The sequence below is a fragment of the Diuraphis noxia genome, unplaced genomic scaffold (assembly GCF_037042655.1).
Source record: "Diuraphis noxia isolate RWA-SAM2 unplaced genomic scaffold, SU_Dnox_SAM2 contig0002, whole genome shotgun sequence".
NCBI lineage: Eukaryota > Metazoa > Arthropoda > Insecta > Hemiptera > Aphididae > Diuraphis > Diuraphis noxia.
The window spans coordinates 58,535,565-58,556,659 of record NW_028301712.1 but is presented as its reverse complement, the minus strand read 5'-3'; the positions used below and the strand labels follow the sequence as shown (position 1 = coordinate 58,556,659).

The 21,095-nt window shown below is 27.7% G+C and overlaps 1 protein-coding gene across 2 annotated transcripts; it reads left to right on the top strand.

Moving 5' to 3' along the window:
• The first annotated feature begins 116 nt into the window (after nucleotides 1-116).
• Nucleotides 117-5,156, top strand: LOC107164094 (uncharacterized). 2 transcript variants are annotated; one of them, XM_089219799.1, is made up of 6 exons: nucleotides 117-435; nucleotides 491-696; nucleotides 1,420-1,591; nucleotides 3,666-3,867; nucleotides 4,086-4,207; nucleotides 4,293-5,156. In XM_089219799.1, exons 2-6 carry the CDS (start codon nucleotides 540-542, stop codon nucleotides 4,423-4,425), a joined length of 786 nt encoding a protein of 261 aa, XP_089075925.1. In that variant the 5' UTR covers nucleotides 117-435; nucleotides 491-539; the 3' UTR covers nucleotides 4,426-5,156. The 2 variants fall into 2 exon arrangements, with proteins under 2 accessions (XP_089075925.1, XP_089075924.1); XM_089219798.1 differs by having other exon boundaries at nucleotides 123-435; nucleotides 520-696; nucleotides 4,293-5,152.
• The last annotated feature ends 15,939 nt before the right edge of the window (nucleotides 5,157-21,095 follow it).

The window sequence follows — 21,095 nt, the reverse complement described above, 5'->3', positions numbered from 1 at the left end:
CATACTATTATTACGCATTAGTCGAAATCTGTTAATGATTAAATTTTTGAAACACAATTGATAACGGATCAATTCCAAATTCCAAGATGACGAAACACTCTTTATCAACCGTCCCATTATAGTCACCGGAGAATAGACTACGTTACTAATCATTCAGTCTACGTACAATATCCAAGATACACGCTCCACGGTGTTCGAAAAAATTTATGACAATAATTTGCGTCATCTCAAAATAGAATTTTTGTTTTGTGGGAATGTTTAAGGTGTTTTTGGGCGGACGATTCAAAACTGAAGTAAAACTCAAGTCAGCCGATGAGTGTCATTGCGCTGTGACCAAGGAATTAGAATATTATTTAAACTCGTGACCTAACCTAAACATGACGGACGAAAATTGGATCGACCAAGACAAAATCAAAAGCTACGAGTTTCTACTTGGTAAGTTCAGTACACTATTTATACCGTTTTTGGATTTGATAATATATATTGATAGGTAACTACTGTTTATTGCGGTTTGTATAGAACGTTTGGCCGGAGGAAGAATGGCTGTGTACATTAAGAAGTTCGAAATACTCCAAAAAGAGACAGCCAACTCAGCCATGCTCATCGATAGTGTGCCAGTCATTATGGACCTGATTACGTGCGATCTGAACGTGGGCAAAGCTTTACGCCAGTCGTTACTCCGCAGTCTTGTTCAAAGTCAGTAAAAAATTGTTTTAAATCATAGAACCCTCTGGTGTAAAGTCAAGTTCAAGTATCTCTAGTCATTAAGTAGGTCAGTGTTTTGGATACATTAAATTTAAATTCAGTGGTTGCATACGGAAAACGATTCTGAGCGGCGGAGACGGTGAATTAACATATATTTCTAAGGATGTTTTATCATAGGTATATACTTTTTATTGCCTTTTGTAACTTATTTTTCAATTAGTTAAATGATATCGAGGGGTGAATTATATTTAAAAAAAAAAAAAATAATAGCTTTAAATTAATCGAAATATTTTAAAATGTCATTGCATTAAGTAAATAATAACATACATACCTAGTGGAAAAAGTTTCTATAATCTTTATGATTAATATTTTTGAGATCACAATAAAATAAAATTTAAATTATAAATTGTCCACATATGAACTAGACATGTCTATAGAATAAAATTGTGTATTTGTATTTTTAAGATTTTAGGTTTCTGCTGTGAGTTGCATAATATGTAAACGTATGACTTATGAAAATCCTTGTATTAATTTCTTAAGCTTTTACTATTAAAATTGAACATTTTATCATTTTCTTAAAGATACGGATAAATAACCAATTCATTAATCATCTTACAATCCACACAAAATCTAAAACTTAAAAATACATTAAAATAAAATAAAAAAAACGCTATGATTTTGCTATAATATGGTGTAATAACTGTTTATATATAGTGGTTATTTCTTCGGAAAGTGTCGTGCAAAAGCTCTCGGCCGCGTGGAAAACTGATGTGCTTTTGGGAAATCTGGTCAGAGTCATGCGTGAACACGTCTTGACGCAATACAAACATTATCAACTGTACACACACAATGTGGTCACCGTAATGAAGTGTTTGGCACAAGTCATGTGAGTACGACGCGGAAAGCGCTTTTAAAATTACTAAACAACATTTAAGTCTTGCACTGTTATCAGTGATTAAAATCAGTTTACAGAGCAATACCTATAAAGTAACCCTCATTTGCTTATATTCTTATAAAAATAAATATTTACTCCCTGTAGAGTTGTTAAAATGACTTGTATGTGTTAATATCTAGTATGCCATATAACAGGGATGGGCAACTCAAAGTTACTCGAGGGCCAATTTTTAGAAAATTAAAATCTTGCGTGCCAGAGCATAAAAAGCAACAAAAAAAAAAAGGTCATACAAAATATACATTTAAATTAGCATTTATTTTGTTTATAATATAATAGGTAATACATAAAGGATTATTAAAAATAATTTAATTCAATATTTTTTAGTGTGAGTTTTGAGCATGTTTTTGCTCAAATTGGGCCACCAGTCGCCTACTCCTGCCATATAGTAAAATGTTATGATATGTGTTCTATATGCTAGAGTAGGGTCTTGTTAATCCGAATGAAAGAGGTCATTCGGATTTCCGATTTTTCAGATTTCTATCAATTTTTTTGAAATTTTAATTTTATATTTATTTTCATCCATACACACTGTATTAATTTGTATCAAAATTATAATTATGAATCTACAGCCAGATACGTATAGTACCTATTCATTTAAAATATTGATTTTTTTTTATTTAAGCACTAGTTCCTATAATATGTTAATTAAATGTTTTTCCCCGAAACGGCTAAGCAGTATTAGTTTTTTATAGTTTCAACGTTCAACGTTTTCTTTAGCCCATTAGATTGCTGTACTCAACACTTCTGTAGCTTATTCTGAAGCAGAAACCACGAAATATTATTATAATATTAAGATATACATACATACATGGATGTGTGTATTTATATAGCAATGGTGACAATGTTCAAGCCCGTTTGGGTTACCGCGTCTTTCAGATTAACACGTGTTCGGATTAACGAGACGTATAATTACTGTACTTGTTATTTATTCATAATTATTACACTTCACGAAGTTGTATATACAGTTATGCTATTAATGAATTTAGTTTCCTCACCACATGATGTGTAAAATATAATAAAATAATATAATATAAACATATAATAACAAACATTTTTCTTTATTGTAACTTATAATAACATTGTTATTGTTTAAAAATATGCAGAAACACGAATATTTCACTGAAATAAATATAATATTACGTCATATTATGATATGCGAGTTTTTACACTGGGGCTTAGACAAAATAAATATGAAATAAGTCATAATTTTCTGTATTCACAATATTAATATTTATACGGTGATTTATTCGAAGTGATGTTTGATGCCAGATGCAACTAGCAAGTTTATTAGTATATTTTGCTCAAAAGTGTACATTAACGAGTAGTAGAAACGTTTGACGTATTTTTAATGGTAATAATGTTAATAATATTACACAGGTACCTACTAAATACTATTACCGATGTGGAAATTTACATAGTATTAAATTATGCTATTTTCATCTCGAGAATAATATAGTAGTATATAATTATAATATTATTTATATATAGTAGGGAGGTATAGTGTTTTATTCTTACTTCTACATATTACTCTTTTTTTAGTACCTATATTATTATGTGCTATTATTTACTATTAAATATTGCCCGATTATAATCTGTCCATAAATTTTCAAATTTATTCCATTTAACTACGAGATTAAGTATTTATTATGCCCATGTACAATATTTTTAGAACATGTACCGTGCATCGTAAAATATCTACAAATGGAATATTATGATATTTTTTGAATACTCAAGTTCGTATATATGATAAATTTAATGGAACGCAATTTAAATTTATGTCCGATAAAGGTAATAAAACTTTATTCATGTTGAAACGTATATTATCACGTGCGATTAATCAGATTCTATATGCATTATAACAGTAAAATAACAAAAACAAATTACCCAGTAAAATCATAATATACCTATGTCTTATAATGTTTGTTTTGATCGGATAGTAGAAACCAGCTATTATTTCACATTCGGGTATTTTACTGACTTTACATCGGTATTATTTTGTCTACAGGAAAAACAATAAAGCCAAAGAAAATAAGTTCATCCAGACCACATATCTAGTGGGTAAGGACAGCTGTACTATGTTGGATGTTCTTTTGAAACCCATGCAGTATCTAGTAAACATGAACAAGATGTTTAACGATTTAGGATTGATGTTGCTGAACACCGAGGACACTGACTATGTAGGCGAAATAAAGCGTTATTTAAATCAGGTATAAAACAGCAAAAGTTAATGTTTTTGTTAGAGATAATAAATACTTAATCAACAACAAAATATAATATAATAGTATATTTGCATTATATTTTACATAATTATTAATTATGCACGTAAATTGTGTGATTTTACTCTTAACTTTTCAAATAATTCAGTACCATTTATTCGTTGAGTATTATAGTTACATTAACTCGATGTTTTTTTTTAAATGTTTAGGTTTTCAACAAGATTCAGAGCAAACTTGATCTAGTGTCAGAAATTATTGATCAAATTGTCCACCGATATGAAAAACGATGTGAAAGAAATAAATCAGCTATCGAAAAATGGAAGAAAATAAAGTGAATTTTTTATTTGACATTTTCTCTCACAACCATTATCATTATAATATATATATGTATATAAACAATTTTACTGTTGTTTCAGAGAAAAACTAAGACTCATTTTTGAAACTACCATTGTTGCACCTTGTTCGTTTACTTTAAAATTATATTTAAATTACTATTTTCCTAACGAAGAATACTTCAATGAGTATTTGAATACTTTAATTAAAACATAATAATGTATTGTATTATGTACCTAGTAAGTTTTATAATTGTTTACTAATTGTACATTACTTCAAATATGATACATTGTAATTACTAATAGAATTGATTTTTCTTTAATAACATCAATACGTCAAGCGTATTTTTCAGTTGCATATTTAATTTAGTGAAGTTTAGGTACACAGATCAATTATATTTTTTAATATCAACAAATTTGTATAAATGTTGATTATTTTATACTGGTATTATTTCATCAAATTAATAATTTTTTATGTTGATTTGTCATATTCTAACATTTGTTTTTATATATATAACCAATAGCTATACTAAGAAGGCAAGTAACCTTCATGGATCATTTTGTATTTTTTTATATTTCGTATTTTGTATTTTATTATTATCAATATTATTATTATTTTTTTTTTTTTGTATTATTATTTTATTATTTAAGACCCGTGGAAACTTGGGTTTTTATTTTATATTTTGTACATCTACTTACTAAATTAATAATCAATTATTTTTCAAATGCTTGATTTTATATTTTGATTGCGTTTTTACAATAGTATTAGTACAATTCATAAGTTTTTAATTTTAATTTTAAGTTGGTTAATGAAAAATAATTGTTTATATTTTGTCTATTGGTAGTAAGCGATTTACCTATTAGTATATCCATAACATATGTTATTTATGTTCAATATATATTTTTAATTATTTTGGAATGGGATATAAATTTAATATAGCATTCTGTTATAAATTATAATCAACAACTATTATAAATTTTTGTGTCTGTATACCTATGTAAATATATGATACCTATCTACTATATTAAATTACGTTCACACATTTATTAAAATGTAAATAATAATTATGCTAATTATAAAAGTCGTATTACTAGATTATGAGTAGAGCAATCAATTATTAATTTTTAATTTTTTTATTTATATAGGAGTTAATAATGATGAAAAAAATTTTTTGTGTGTTTTTCGTTAAATTTTTTTAAACACTTTTTATAAGAATAAAAAAAAAATACGTTTAAAAACTTGGCCTAGTCTCTTTCCACAGTCCACTCCAAAGGTATAAAGGTTACCAATAATAGCACGTAATTAGTAAATAATATCAAATTTCTTTTTAAATTACCAAATAATCTCTTCATTTTATGGAATTAATTTTAAATTATGTTGGCCATATTCAGGATCCTAATGGGCTTTGAAAATGATTTGATTTTAAATCTCAAAGATGTTTTTGGTTGTGCAATTATATATGTATGTTTACATTAAAGTCATTACTCATTAGTAATGGTTAGATAAATCCAGTGCTTTGAATGGAAAACTTTCTGAACCGGAACGCTTTACATTATTATTAAATACACGTAAAAAATATATCTTTAATATAAGTATATATAGCTGATATATATTATATTCATATTAAAATTATAGTTTTCACCAATAAATAAATAGTTAGTTATTTCACTATAAAAATTCAAAAAAATTAAAAATTAGTCATGTATTAAAATTAAAATTTTCAATAACCTTACTACGATATACATAACGTTACCTATAAGTACTAATAATTAATTTATTATAATAAAGTCCATAATGATTTATACTTATTTTTTTCTCTTTCACGGCTGTCAGTGTCATCAACGGAATGTCGGCCTTTTAACAACCAAGACTTGACATACTTTTGTGGGTTGAATTCTGATAGAAGTGGTTCTACGCAATTGATAAATAACAGTATAACAGTAGTTTCAATGAATAATGAAGTTCTTATAATGTTGTAATGATTTCATTCATATCACTAAAATTTCGTTCACATTCACTTGTTTTGTTGAAATAGGAATCGTAGCAATTGCTTTGATAAGTGGTTTTAAATTGATTAGAAATCCCCTTGTCTTAAATCTATTTTGAAAATTTTAAAGCTTTTAATTATATCGTGTCAGTTCGGTCGATACCTCCAATGTCTACACACGTACGTAATGAGTTTCGCTCCGTTATCGCAATCGCCTACGGTCTTAATAATTAAGTATTTCGTCTGAGATATACGTACTACACGTTGGTCGAAGTCCACGTCTCCTGACGCGCTTCGCCAAATATGCCGTCCAAACGAAATTTATCTGCTTCGTCAATTTTACCCAACGCCAATGACAATAAGTCAATAAAAAAATTTTTTGTTTCACCGAATCGGTTCTCCGTTCTCGCTACGGATGAGTCCACCGATAGTGCACTCGAAATGCCCGTTTCAAACAGCTCAAACGATCCTGAAGAACCAACGATCATCGAACATGTTGTGGAGCCGGAGCCTCCCCCTCTGTATATTAAAAATATAAACAATTTCTCAGCATTTAAAAACGAACTATCAAGGATTACCAATCTAAACGCCTTTACGTGTAAGTCAACTTCTCATTATCTGATCGTTCGTCCCAGTGATCGTATCAGTTATAATACAATCATTCAGCACTTAATGGATACTAACGCCAGTTTCCACACTTTCCTTCCTCGTCAACTTCGCCCATATAGAATCGTGATAAAAAACCTTCACCATACTACTCTGTGCACGGATATTTCCACCGCCTTGTTAGACAAAGGACATTCCGTGAAACACGTAATGAATATTAAAAATAAAAACAAGTGCGCTCTTCCAATGTTTTTCGTCGATTTATTTCCCCAAAATAACAACATATATGTTCTTAATATTACGTCTTTACTCAACACCATTGTCGTCATCGAGAAACCTCATAAAGCCCGTCGTGGTCCCCCACAATGTCATCAATGTCAAAACTACGGTCACACAAGAAATCAGTGTCACCATACTCCTAGGTGCGTCAAATGCAGCGAAGATCATTTTTCCGAGGAATGCACAAAAGACCAAAACAGCCCAGTCAAATGCGCCCTCTGTGCTGGCGATCATACGGCCAATTACAAAGGCTGCCCAGTTTTCAATTCACTTTCTGAGCGTCTTAAAAAACATCAGAACAAAAAACGAACGCAGACTCTCAAAATAAATAAACCGGTCGAATCATTTCTTCCAAACACTTTTACTTCCTCTCAGTCCAAACCGTCTTATGCATCTGTTGTTTCCAAGCCCGACGATATCAATGCTACTAAAAATAACATTAGGTTGAATTCTTTTAATGACCTTCCCACATTATCTAATTTTCTGTCCGAGCTATCCTCACTGATTAACCCCCTCCTCTCTCTGCTTACAGTTGTTTTACAGAAACTTAATACACCATAAATATTATTGTATTAATAATTGTATAATATGCTATATCTGATTTGTGCTAACATGCAATCTTGTTATTATTTTATATTATTTCTTGACAATATCTATATTTGTATTATTATGTAATCTTATCTGCTGTATTATATATTAACTGTAATTGTTGAGCTATAATGGTTTTATACCGATAGCTAATAAAAAAAATAAAAAAAAATAAAATAAAATAAAAAAATTATATCGTGTTCATTTTAACGAAACTGCTGACATAAATTTTGAATATTTGAGTCAACATATATTATATTTTCTATTTCACCATAATTTTATCTATGCCAACTTTTTGGATTTAAAGTCATCTCTATACAGTCTATTAGTTATATTATATTTGTACAATTAGTATTAACGTTTTCCTAGCGATGTTTTTCATTTGAAATACTGACATTCGACGAACTAGAAGTCATATCATTCGATTTTTTAAGTTATTAGCTAAACTTCTATAAAATTGTGCTGTATTAATTTGTATAACTTTACCATTGTATAATATTACATTTTTGAAAAATTTATCGTTAATTCCTACCATAGCTTTTGTTAATTTAGGTCCAGGATCAGTTACCATAGAGTTTAACACACGAATTGTTGTTCTTATTGACTTATTAGGTTTTATTAATGTGATATCACATCGTTTTAAGTATTCTGATAAATTCCTTAATTCATCTAAAGCATCAGACATTGCATTTAAATTAATTACAAATTGTAAACTTGTCATCATATTATATAACTGTATTTACTTTTTAAGCTAGAATCTCTTGTAGATCCATTGAAGCCAAGCTAAAATGTTTACAAAGCGCCGAATAGTTGTTTAAAACTTCATTAACTGTTCGTTTGATCGAAGCCACCCAACAAACTGACAAAATTCTACCAATTTTAAAAATTTGTATTTCTAATGAATAAGCGATTTTTCTTAATTCATTTGAATTTTTCGATGACTGGTGATAATAAGCATTCAGTTTGTCCATAAATATTTTAAAATGATTTATACTAGATAGTTCGTTGATAACATCACCGACCGTAAGTTCCAAACGGTAATTGGAACAATGCCAAACAATTAATTGAGTAAATGCCATTTTAAGCCGCATTGCTACTCCTGAGTTTTTTCCAATCATAACAGATTCTCCATCACAATATACAAAAGCAATTAAACATTCGCCCAAAAAAGTTTTTTCAAATCCGTAATTTTGTAAACAATCAAGTAATAATTTAGTTATTGTTTCAGCTGATGTATCAGGAAGCTCAATTAAATCAAGATTAAATTTATAAGGATCACCTGGATACTCTTCGAAATATGTTCGTATAACAACTATTAACGTTATTGTTAACCTAACCTCCTTAAAAAATTTTTTATCCGTTTCCTTTTTACGGAAAATCAAATCCTCCATCCGGGTGCTGAAACGACATCGTCCTCGCACCCGGAACTACCAGAAGTCAACCGATCGATTTAGGACCTATCTCATTTTTTTGTACTTGATTTGTTTCTAATTTTACCCTCCTTAAAAAAATTTGTACCCCTATCCTTATACTGCCAGTATGCCGTTTTTATATTTCCCGGACGGGGGATTTGATTTTGCGTAAAAAGGATAGGGGTACAATTTTTTTTAAGAAGGGTACAAATATAGATATAAATCGAGTACAAAAAAATTAGATATGTTAGGGGGGAGTTGACAATTTACGGGTGCCAGGACGACGCACCTCGTCTTGCTGCAAATAATAAATCGATGCGTACAATATCTATAGATGATTTTGAAAAAAAATAAATACATTTATTAGCTGAATAAACACAAATCATAAATTACAATGATTCAATCGTAACATCTTTCTGAAGTAATCTTCAATACTTAGTAGTGGTTTTCGAATGATTTTTTTTTAAATTACGTCCAAATCGTAGTTTTCTATCAACTACGCGGTGCTAAGTAGTTTTTTATTTGTGAAACACAAACGAGGATCAGGTTATACTTAGGCATGTCTAGCAATATACTTGTGTGGATCACTTATTTATCTTTTACATATCAGATTAAATCTTGAACGTCATATAATACGTGACGTACAACACATGTAAAATAAATTATTATTATCTACCGCCTATGCCTACCATAAACCAAATTTAAACATACTTTAATTTTTTGCAATGTTTACTATTCTATATAATATTATGTGTGATTTATTCTTAGTTTCAGAATGTTTTCGACCGTTTTTCATTAACCGCATAATATACTTATAAACAACTACAGGTCCTTTTATTAACACGTTGATGGGCACGACTGCTTAGCATTACCAAATTAAATAGTCTTTTTTGAACAATTTGAATGTTCGAATTTTCGAATATTTAGAACTCGTATGCTATAGCCAGTTATGCGGAAAGTACAACTTAAAAAACAGGAATGGTGGTAATTATTATGAATTATATATGATAAACAATCAACGTGCTATAATATATCAGGTGGTGTCACGGTGACTAAATAGACGGTGACTAATTGATAGATAGTAAGCGTGTTTTGCGGAGGTTGTAAGAACATAACAAATAATTAAAATCTATAAATTATGATAGAAGCACAAAAAAAATCAATTATATAAATACAATATATTTTATAGTCCATCGAAAACAAATCCAACAGAACAATAAAAACGTTGAGTGAATAGTATAAATGCAGTTGGTATAAGGGTTTAATTTTATGTGAGAAATGCCGATCTAATTGAACCAAGATATTAGAATATTCCTATATAGGTTTGAGAGGTGGTATCTATTAAGTATTCTAGAGTATACTTTATATTCTAATATTAATAGCTAATATGGTTAATGACTTATATTAATACTTTATAATACATTTTATATACCTACTATGAATGACTGAGTGAGTTGGTTTGTTGGGTACATAATGAATCTGATTTGATTAATTTGGAATTTATTTTTATAGGTTTATCTATATTAGTTACATATACATTACATATAATATAAGCCGTAAATAATAATAATTGTGTATAACCTATACCTATATAAGATTAAAATATATGATAAAACTAGGTATAGAAGGACGAATGTTTGTTTTTAAATTACCTTAATGGGCTTAATGGCGTATTATACATAAATTTTTTATAAATAACTATCCAACACAAAATTTCACGTTCAAATTTAATTTAGGTTGATTCTGATAAAATATACTAAACTGCTTGTTCAGTTTAAAATAATGATTGCATCAACTCTCCATTACATCAACTATTAAGTGTAATAACTCAAATTGGAATTACGAAATTGTTATATTTTTATTATATTCACTAGATAGAGTTAAATTAGGAAACAAGTACCTGCATTAAAAAATAAATAAGAAAATGTAATATATATTCATATTTTATACAGGTTTTAGAATACTAAAAATACCAATAAAATGATTTCATTCATAGTAAATAGATAATTATAAAATAACATGCAAGCATGTTTGGTTAAATATATAATATTATGATTATCATACTTTTATATTATTTAGTCTATATAAAATATGAGGAATGTATTGATTTTACCATGATGTGTATTTTGTTTTGTATTTTTTTTTTTTTTTGTGTCTGTCATCACGTTTTGGGACAATAAAAGTGCTTCGATTTTCGACTTCAGTACCTCGTTCAATCAGAAAGTTAATCTAGTTGGTACTTTGGAGGGGGGGGGTCAAAAGTAAAAAATGACCAATATTTTTCTTAATAATTGGGATAAACAAACTAAAAATTAAAGAAAAAACGTGAAATTTTACGTGCAATCAGTTTTCGACAAAATCGGTTTAGGTTTTTGATGTAACTTTAAAACAAATGACCATAGATACATGAAATTTTCACCGAATGTTTATGTAAGTATATTCTATCCACCATGCAATTTTCAAAAAAAATTTGACTTAAGTTGAACTATTTATAGGCATATGCAATTTTCGATCATTATTATTATTATTATTATTATAATTATTTTAAAATTAATATCGATAAAAATTTATTTGTTGGGTAGAAAAGCTTGAAAATTTAATACAAGGCTCCTAACATATTATTACAATAGCAGTTGAAAAATAAAAGAAATGCATAGTCACATTTTTTTTTACAAGCATTCAAAGTTTGAATTTTAACAAAATACGTAAAATCACGAAAATTCGCAAATTATTTTAAGCTAGAAATTCATAAAAAATGTCTTTTTAAATCTAAGATTTGAAAATTTTTAATAATCTATAATATATCCTAGACAGATAAACCGTCTCCGCTTAGAATCGTTTTTCGTATACAATGATATAATATCATTAGATTCAAATTTAATTCCATCCAATACAGTAACCCACTTGTAACCTACTGTACAACAGAGCGACATTCACTACATACACGCTTTTTTTTTTAGAGTTGTTATTTTGGAACTTTTTGCAAATTTTTATCTATCATGCATTACATAAATTATAAACATAGTATAATCTACTTATATTATTCTATATATTTTCATAATTTTATTACAAAATTTAAAGTTATAAAAAAAACTTACTGATATTAAAATTAAACGTTCTTAAACAATTATTTATCTAATGACGTTTTATGTTTAGTGAATACGTCTGCAAGGTTTCCTGTATCCAGTGTGTTCTAATTATGAAAAATGTTATAAATTCCCAATTTTATAAATTTAAATATGGATGTGGAAGATAAAACCACATTTATTTCATTAGGTAAATGATAGGTATTACCTAATACCTATGCATAATAAATTATAGTATAAAGTAATCAGAAATGAAAAAAAGATTTAGACATACTTAAAAATTCAAGAATGATGATCAATCTTAAAAGTTTCAAAAATATTTACAACTACCCAACTACGTATCTTTTGGATATATAAATTTGATAATATTTGGGTCCATGGATACCTTCTACAACGGTATAAATGCATAATTTCAACTTCTATAATGACTATTAGGTATAACAATAAATATTCATAGAGTACAAAACAACAAAACATTTAAAAAATATCGGTAATTAGACATTTCGTTCATAATAATTTCATTTACGGTTCAAAAGTAAAAATAATTTAGATTATATCAGGTGATTACCTATACAAAAATTAATTCGAACAAAATGCCTGCTGTATTACCCGTTTAACTCTGAATAGGCACGTTTACGATTTATGTTGTCTCATGGCCAAAAATTAAATCTGGAATATTATGTAGGATTCAATTCACTTTAACTAATGGATTTCAGTTTGGAGTAAATATATATATTTTTAATTTTGACAGTTTTGTCACTATAATGTACGAATCTAACTAAGTAAGGTCAAACCTAGAACCGGGAGGCACCTGGAGAAAAAAGTGGGCAAGCCACTGTCTCCTTACACCCCTCCTTACACTGTCTCTATTTTAAGTATTCTGTCTTGTTTGTAGTGTTACGTGGTTAAGAAATATTTCGCTTCACATTTAAATGCGCAGTTTTAATGTATAAGGCCTGCAGCTTTATCATCCACACACTCAACGGAATTGCTCAACATGCACAGCTACTGATTCCTAGTGACTGATTTGACACATATCATCCGCCCGCAGCGAGAGTCTGTCTCGTATAAGAATCATCTGACTAGGATGAATAAAAACAGGCTTAAGTTTTAGTTGAGTTAACGATTGAAGAGAACATATTATTCTTAAAAAATGTTTAACATTAAATATGTATATATAAAAAAAAAGTTAATTATAATAGAAATGCAACTCAAAAATTAACTAGATGGAATTATAATTTAAACAAATATATTAACGTTTTCCAGGAATGACTTGAAAAGTAGTAGGTTTCTAATCAATAACTAAGAATTTACATATTTTATGTTTATAAATAACAAATTTTAGATATGTGTTCAATATTGATTCACATTAAATTATTATTGATGATTTAAATGAAATTACTATCTTAACATAAAATATTTAAAATTGTATACCTTTATTAGTATAGTAACATGTACTTTGTAGAACTTTTTTTTTTGTATCAATGTCAATTTTAAATGATTAGAACTTTGATGGTATCACATTATTTATATAAGTATGATAATAAGTGAATAAAAACACTAAGGATAACATTTAGGATCAGCGTCGGTGGGAGGTTTTGCGGGTCCCGAGGTAGATTCTTTTCATGGGCCCTAGATATTTTTTTTGTAAGGGAAAAACAATTTCTTCATACATCCTAGTACTTATAGGCTAGGTTATATAAAAGCCCACAAGCTGCAAATGTAGATAGCAGACGGGACTTCTATTTTTAACTTGAAAAACAAAATTATGAGCTTGGAAATCATAAAATGCCAATATACAAAGCGTCGGGCCCCTTAAATGGTGGGCCCCTGTGCACCCTTCTGCCCTGCTATTTCACAGGCGCTGTTTAGGATTTTCTAGCTGCATATTGAGGGTTGAGTGTTTTTTTCATAGAACATATTTCTTTTGTACATGTAAATCGAAGCAACTTATCATGTAATATAAAGTTATTTAAGTCTATTATTTAGTTTAGTATAGTTTTAAATTTTAAAGTTTTTAACAGTTACAATTAACAAATGGTTATAGGTCTATAGACTTGCTGACGATAAAACTATTATGATTACCAATTTTATAATAACAAAATTGTGCCTTTTTAAGAGAAGTGGACTTATATGATAATTTTTTTTTTCTAAACACAGTTGTATGACAACATCCACTTCTCACACTAAACAAATGTATTCATTTTTTCATTTTCTTTTTCCCTTTATTAGTAAGATATAATGACTATTAATAATGTATATACCTAGTCTGTTGATTTAGTTAAAATATTAAAAACCTATACAAAATGATTAATATTCTGTATAGTACAACATAATAATCAAAGTTAATTACGTTTAGAATTGTTTTTTTCATTTTTTTTTCAAATAATTAAATTATAACTTTTATGTAACCTATCTAATGACTAATATACAATCTATAGTAAGTCTTAAATACTTAATTAGTTGAGCGATCAGTAGGCAATACTGTACTAAGTAAAATACTTATATAGTTGTGACTTTGTGAGTGCAGTCATACGCAATTTGTTAAATACTTTCACGGACTTAAATTGTAATGTATACGGATATTATATTATTTGTTGGTTATAAATATAATGCATGTGTTATTACAGTGCATAATGCATAATCATTTAAATAATTTAATAAATATGACAGATCAGATTTAAGAAATATATTGGCACATGTTCCATAATAAGCGGTTATATAAAACAGCTTTATTCTGCAAAATGTACAAAAGTGCACATACAAAATAAAACTATGTAGCCGTTGAGTTGAATATAAACAGTTGATATATTTTATTTATCATAATACCTATGACTAATATAAATGTTAATTTTATGAATTCCCATATTATGCTAACTATAAAAATGAAATAAAAATAAAAATAAAAATAAAATTATTATTTTACTTCTATTAAAAGTTCTGCAATATTTAAACTTTAAAATGTTATTTATGAATAGTTGTTAATGTTTATGATTGCAATATAATTCTCGTGATACCGTAAACTATAAAGTTTGTAGACATTATATTAACTAAATAGTAGAAGTAGATAGAATTTAAAATGTAGAAAAATCCATTGTAAATACATAGTTCTGTATTACTGATAGAGGTTGTTTCTTAATTGATATAATTTCACTCGCAGATAACTCATGTTACATAATAGTAAAAATAGTATTAACCTAGTATACAGTACCGGATTAAGATATTTTGCGATTATACTAGTAGATAGGTATACCCTACATAAGTCATATAAACGATAACCGTACCTGTCTAATAATTATGAAAATATACCTTCTTGCACTACATTTTTACAAAATTATTTGTGATCTATAATTTGTCAGGTATTTGGATTCTTTTTTTAAACTAGACTTTATCATATTATTCTTAATCGTAATCAGCTATCACAGTACTCGTGGTAACGGATGATTTATTTTGAATTGCAATCTGTATTTTTCGAGTTGTCTACATTAGTTAAAAATGAGTTTAGTTGTTTAGGAGGTACGCAACTATGGCAATTCAGGTGGATTACATTTTGTCATATGAAAATCACTTGTTAGTTTGGTACCAAACTCGAGCCGGATTTATTTATTTGTTCAAATGATATTTTAATATTTGTGTAACTTTTTCATTTATTATATTATTTATCAGTTATTTGATTTGGTTTGATTCAGTGACTGAAATTATTTCAGTCAACAATTGATTGTTCCATAATTTTTGTTATTTTGGAAGAAAAAAAATTGTCCATATTTTCACAAATATTTTGAATTGAATATAAAAATAATAATAGTAATAATAAAAATAAGATCAACTGACCATAATAATAATAATATTAGTAAAATAAATTACTTTAAGTGATATCAGAATTGTTTTTTGTATGCAATGACTTATCATTTGTCACCGATTTAAAATTTAATCCATACATTACAATGACTTATTTAATGATGAGGTTAACTCGACATTACTGTACATCAGAGTTGTTAATGGGCATCTACTGATCCTTTAAATTAATTTAAAATTAACAATGTTAATAAATCTCCAAAGGTATCTTAATCATCGGAATAATTGAGCTGCTATAATAATACTGTTATAGTTATATAATATATAGGAAGAGTTTTGTCTTTTGAAAAGTGGCCCGTGGCCCCCTTAATATGAAACTCGAATACTAAGTTAAAATGTATGCAATTTATAGTCAAACTGTTAAAAATAAGTCAAATAAATATTTACGAGGAAAACTTAATATTTTAATAATAACTGTTTCATAGCTGGTCCATAAAGCAAAACACACATTTTACTCATTTTATATAATATGCGCAGCAAACAAGCGTAGCGAAAATTAAAATTATAATCCATTCAGCTACTTCTTTCAATAATTGTCCATGAACAGAAATCTTACCTTAAAAAAATAAATGTAAATTAGTTATGGCACGATCGTATACGTTTTACTATTATTCAAGAAATACATTTAATATTAAATACATTAAATTAAAAATATAAATCCTTGAATGTTGATGAAAAAACCATAAATACCTTTTTTTTCTATTATAATTAATCGCAGATTTAATTAGTACTCAACGGAAACTATTTACATGCTATACTACACAAGGTAATTCACCAAGACACTCACGACGTCTCACATAAATTATAAAATGAAAATTCGTTTTTATTTCTATTCAAATATCGTAAATGGTATTTTTATCAATGTCACGAAGACGAGTTAAAAATATTCAAATTATAATAGCGTAAAAGTGTAACACAGATTTTAATAACATGTATATCTATTAAGATGCTATGTCCCTATAGCCCTCTTTTCCAAAAAAGAAAAAATAGTGGAAATTAAAGATAACGGTGATTTATAGTGATTTATAGTAGGTAGATAATAAAAAAATATCTTTATTATCTATGTACATATAAAACTCTAGAAATCACCAGATTTTTTTCCTATCATAATAAATATACATCCATTTATTTTTATTACTCACTTTAAGTACTTAAGTAATTGAGAGCAAACGTTTAAAGGATAATAATTGTTGTACAGTAAATTAGAACAGAACCTATATATAAAATGCATATAGGTACCTATCCTCAGTGTTGTAAAGTATTTGAGTAAAAGTATTTGAATAAAAGTATTCAAATACTTTTTTACGTATTGAATACTTTTTAAAATACTTTTATTTTTGAAGTGTTTGAACGGTATTTTAAATACATTTTTTTAGTATTGAATACTTTTTTTATTCCTTTAATCCTTTATTCATTGTCAAATAATAATAATATTATAAATATAATATTATTTTATCATTTATGAACAATTCGATATCGGTTTTAGTTTTCGTCTATTACCTAATAGCCTAACTAAATATGTTTTACTCCAAGAAACCTTCTGTTTATCGTCGACGACGATCGCAATTCGCAACGGTACGTTATCGATACCTACTACCTAGCGGCTAGCAGTGCGTCAGTAGAGAGAGTGTTTAGTGTTGGTGGTGCAACAATCACCAAAAAAAGAACTAATATGACTGATAAGCATTTCTAACAAATTATGTTCTTAAAATGCAACACACAAATGTTCGATTAATATTATATATTAATATATTATGAATGATTCAGAATTAAATTGATTTTTTTGTTTTGTATTTGAAAATTTTGTCAAATACTTTACTATAGATAGTATTTGGGTGGTATTTTAAATACTTTATTTTATAAGTATTTGAGTAATTACTTAAATACTTTTTAAAAGTATTTTTTACAACACTGCCTATACTAAATTTATACAACCACTAAATTTTGACATAAAACTTCTCTAAAAACTCTGTCGCAATTTATAATTAATCGTTTCATGAAAAATTATATCTATGAATTTCTTGATAAACAAAATATTGAAACAGTTTTTAAAAATATGATAGTTTATATTATTTTAAAAGAATGCACAGTAATTATATCATGTGAAAACTAAATTTTTTTAAATGATATTATTAAATATTAAATTTTACCTAAAACAATTATTGTCTAATTGTTATAATAATTATTTGTAAGGAGTTCTTAAAATAGACAAAAGCTAAATCGTTAGTATTTGTTATAATTAAAAATTGGGTATCGTTAAAATATTATCCGTCACTCCATACGATCATTATCGTATTTTTAAAATGACGCATGACGTCACAGGTTCTATCTGTTGACCGTCTGCCTACTTCAATACACGCATTTCTCCGACGCGTCTTTATTCATTTATTTATATAATAACTTGATAAACTAAAAAACTGAAAATGCTTTTCATATTACAAAAACATTGATATATTCTTACAGCCTGATACCAACATCATATTGACATAATAAATATTAAACTGTTAAAGACAGAAAACATTTACCATTATTTATATATCTTTTCGTTTATTAGTATTTTACAAATATTTCACCTGCTGATCATGTTGAATAATATCCACCATTTTCAAATGTATTGACTGCCACCTTAGCATATTTATTAATTATTATTATTATTTTATAATAATATACTTGTATAGTTGTATTGTCCGTACACAAATACTTATAAATATATTTTTCCGTTTATTATCAGACATCTGCAGTCGTGGGTCTACTTCGTAGTGTGACACGTATCGACAGCAGAAAGTTTTATATAGTTAGTTTTCGTTTTTATTTTAGTAATAATTATTGTTTAACTTAAAAATGTCGTGTTCGGTTTTCAGTTGTACGTGTTATAGCTACAAAGAAGTAAATACGTACGTTCATTTTTATATATTTCCAAAACGCGAAAAATCTCCACAAATATATAAGGTATGGGTTAATTTTTGTAAGCGTAAACATTTTACACCAGGAAAAAGTAATAGAATTTGTTCGTCTCATTTTAAAAGTGATGATTTCAATGAGTCTGATGTATTACGTGAGCAACTTATGCCAGACATAACACATAAAGGTAGTGATTAGATTAAAATCTTATGTATTTCCTACAATTTACAAAACAACATCTGATAACGCGGCTCTTACCTTACCATCTACAATTAGTAGACGTTAAAGACAGAATATAAAAAGAAAAAATCAACTCACGTCAACTTCATTAAAATCGAGCACACCAGTAAAAAAATCTAAAGGTAAACTAAACTTTTTGGAAACGCAAAATGAAAACATTCTTATGACTTATGTTACAATTATATAGATTTTATTCAAGAAAATGAAAATAATATTAATGATATTGGTGTCCAATGTGGTTTAGGCAGTGGAACTATATACCTCAATATTTACAAAGGACTAATAAGGAATTGTCATTTGAATTATATGAAAATATCAGTGAAAAAGGAAGAAAGTGATGAAGATTTAATTTCAAAATCAAACATAGACAATAACGCTTCTTTTATAATTTGTTGTTTGTTTAATAATTACTGTCAAGAATGTTTAACAAGAAATATATCTATAAAACATTATGTTCTAGGTACATTTTTGTCTGTAACAACAGTTTGTGAAGAAGGCCATACTGTTCAATGGACTTCTAAAAAAAAAAAAAACTGGAAAACGCCCAGAAAGAAATATTGTAATTGGAGCTGTTTTAACACTTTCGGGAATTTTATTCGTTCAAATGTCAGTTTTTTTTCGATCAATAAATCTAGCTTTTTTTTTTCACGTACAACACACGTATCTTCTACTAAATTACACAAGGTCCGGTAATAAATGATATGTGGCGTGAACATTGAAAAAACAATTTAAATGGAATTAAAAATTCTGAAAAAAAAATTTGGTTGGTTGGTGATGGGCTATTTAATTCCCCAGGTTTCTGTGCAAAATATTGCACATACTATGGGTCTATGGACTTGCACAGCAGTAAAATTATTGATTTTGATATAGCCCAAAAAGGTATGGATTCTGACATTCTGGGGATTTGGAACGAAAAGTTAATCGATAAATTAATTGAAGAAGAAAATTGTGATATTGAACTATTTCTAACAGACCGACATTGAGGTATTCGATGATTTTTACGCACAAAATACCCTCAAATTGAACATGAATTCGATGTGTGGTATTTGTCTGCTAGAGTTTGTCGAAAAGATTGAAAGGACTTGACAAAAAATATCCAGGTGCATATTTAGGGAAAACGAGCATGAATAACCATTTATGGTGGTCCTCTCAAACTTGTAACGGTGACGGATCATTACTTGTTGAAAAATTTACTTCAGTTCTTAACCACATAAGTAATGTGCACGAATGGGAAGATAATGAAAAAAACAACAAAATGTGAACACGAAAACTTAAACGATGAAGACCTAAAAACAAGCTTTGGATACATCCTAATAGTGAGTCTTACTTCGCGTTAAAAAAAATTACTATGGCTAAAAAATATTTAAAATATTTACAACATGCAAAACATTTTGTACATACCGGTCGCTTGAAGTTCTACCATAACGTTTGCTTGAAATATATGCCCAAAAGAATACACCTCAAGTTTAATGGAATGTATTTACGTTCGGTAATTGCCATCATCGATCACAATTATAATGTAAACAAAATACTCGTAGGAGATAAGTTGGTTTTTTAAAACTAATCGGCCGTTACACATTAAAAAATCGTTACAAAAATCCATCAAACAATTGGTGACAAATTATAGGTAATAGAAAATATCAAAATGAATGCAAAAAGTGGTAATAATTTAAACACAAAAACAAATACAATCGATGTCAATTTTCAATTTCCAACTAATATAGTTTCAATGCCAAATGTTGATGAAATGAGATTGAAAAAGTATTCAAGGTTTCAAAAATAAATAAGTGTTATACAAAAAATTACTGATGATTTTGACCTTTTTATTTAAATCATGAAATTATTTTCTATTTACTTATCAAAATAATATAAACTTAAATATTAAGCATATATTATTTTTAAGGTTAAATTACAATTTATTGTACCTAATAA